Source organism: Sipha flava, unplaced genomic scaffold (genome assembly GCF_003268045.1).
Source record: "Sipha flava isolate LNK unplaced genomic scaffold, YSA_version1 17205_pilon_pilon, whole genome shotgun sequence".
Taxonomy (NCBI): Eukaryota; Metazoa; Arthropoda; class Insecta; order Hemiptera; family Aphididae; genus Sipha; species Sipha flava.
Genome location: NW_020271926.1, coordinates 1 through 2079, shown reverse-complemented (window position 1 = coordinate 2079; position 2079 = coordinate 1). Strand labels below are relative to the sequence as shown.

The window sequence follows — 2079 nt, the reverse complement described above, 5'->3', positions numbered from 1 at the left end:
GCAACATTTATTATCGTTAATCAAATACTGCGGTAAGCATAATATAATTTTTGTACCTTCATAATTAGGCTCTAGTTGCCTCTGTCTTATTCTAATTGATAAGTTTGGAATTAAAAACATAATTTTAGTAACTAATCACCTGATATCATAGTTTGGTTATTGATCACAATATTTCCGTGAAGTCGAGCAGTAATAAATAATAAAATAATATATATCATAATACAGATTTTCATTTAAGAAGATTAAATGATTATTTATAAATTTTAATGGGTTATCATATATTGTATGTCTTAGTATTGAAACTTTCTTTGCCCTAGCTTACTTATCCAACTACCTTGATGAGTATAACATCATAACTATGGACTGGAAAGAACTATCGTTTTTATATGAATACTTATATTTAGCAGACAGATGTAGAAGTGCGGGAAAATTATTAAGTTATTTTTTGACAAAACTAGTCGCTTTGAGGCTTATTATGCCTTCTAATATACACATGATAGGACATAATCTTGGTGCTCATACTCTTGGTTTTTGTGGAGCTAAGTTTTATAAGTTGACGAAAATGAAAATCGGGAGAATCACAGGTGTGTAAAATAAAATCAAAATTAACGTTATTTATAATTGAAAATATTGGGTACTTATTCGAAAATCAACAACCTTACTTCCGTACAGGTCTAAACCCGAAAGGACCCATATCTATATATCCATGGGAAACATTTTATTATTTACAAAGAACGTTGAAGAAGACGGATGCGGAATTTGTGGATCTGATCCATACGGCAAAAGCTGAAATATTTCCTAATACAACCGGACACGTTGAATTTTATCCGAACAGAGGAGAAACTCCTCAGCCAGGATGTATTCACGTGAATTTTGAAAGAGATCCTTTTGATAAAGAAATAATAGAATGTAAGTTACAATAGTGAAATTTATGTAATTTATGTAATATCAGAACGTAAGATTTGTATCAATTAATGGCTTGTAAAAATTTCGAGATTAATTATAATTCGAATCTTACGATGTAACAATTCACAAAACTAATTTTAATAGTTAAAAAACTTCTGGGAGTTTTATTCTATGTTCAAGGTTATCAGTCCCAGTTTTATCTAAAGCTTTTACCATTTTGAGTTTAATATCATATGAAACTCGAAAGTCAAGAAGTTCTAATCCAGTTAATCTGTTTATCAATAAGGTATCATAAATATCCTGAAAATACTTTTAATACTAATCTATAGACCTCATTACTTGAATTTCCGTACTTATTCAGATCCTTTAAGAAATTGACACGGCCTCAGGTTGCTTGGAAATTCTCCTCGGTGAGGTGGCCGGTCACGATTGAATTGTGGTGTTGTGTAATGGAAAAAGTATACAGTTGACCAAAGAAAAACAATAACAATATGCTGAGGCAAATAAGTATATTGTTCCACAAACAAGAAAGAAAAAAATTATGTATATAAACTATACGGTCCTCTGGTGACAGTGGTGGAGAGACAATCGAAAAAAATGCACTAGGACGATGTTCGTTGATCAACGGTCACGAGCAGAAGGTTGGTGACTTGAAGCGACCGGTCAGTACGTTGCCAGTGGTTCCGATAACTTTTTCCACCTCTGCCCGGTTTTCCGAAGTCGGTGGGTAGTGCGGAAACGGTGTTGTCGTTTCCCTAGTTTTGGCTGAGTAGAGAGCGGGCGCGGCTCCAAGATAGTGGTGTACTTAATGTACCTGCACCAAAGCGGTCCCGCGTCAAAATTTAAATCATTCAATGGCGCACCTGAAGCATCTGTAGAAGTATACCATAATTTTAAATATATTCTAATTATAAACAATGTAAAATGTTCTAAATTTGATATTTACGTTTCTTTTAATTCAAATTGCGGCCGAAATAAAAACATTTTTTAATAATATATTATCTTGACCATCCACCTAGCGTGATAACGAGCCCCAAGTTTTCGAAAACCATTCTTTTCTGGAAGCTTTTCTTCAAGGTTATATAAATTCAATTATAATACTTCTTTGTAATCTTCACAAGGTTAAAACTCAGTTAATTGATTAAATATAAATTTTACCATATCATTCTTTAC

At 32.6% G+C, this 2079-nt stretch overlaps 1 protein-coding gene across 1 annotated transcript; it reads left to right on the top strand.

Moving 5' to 3' along the window:
* Positions 1-265: 265 nt before the first annotated feature.
* LOC112680009 (phospholipase A1 2-like) lies at positions 266-2052 on the top strand (the record flags this gene model as incomplete). The annotated part of the gene is made up of 4 exons (XM_025549983.1): positions 266-584; positions 673-909; positions 1087-1192; positions 1268-2052. Coding segments are annotated over 3 exons (597 nt in total), but the record flags the coding sequence as incomplete, so codon positions are not given.
* Positions 2053-2079: the final 27 nt, after the last annotated feature.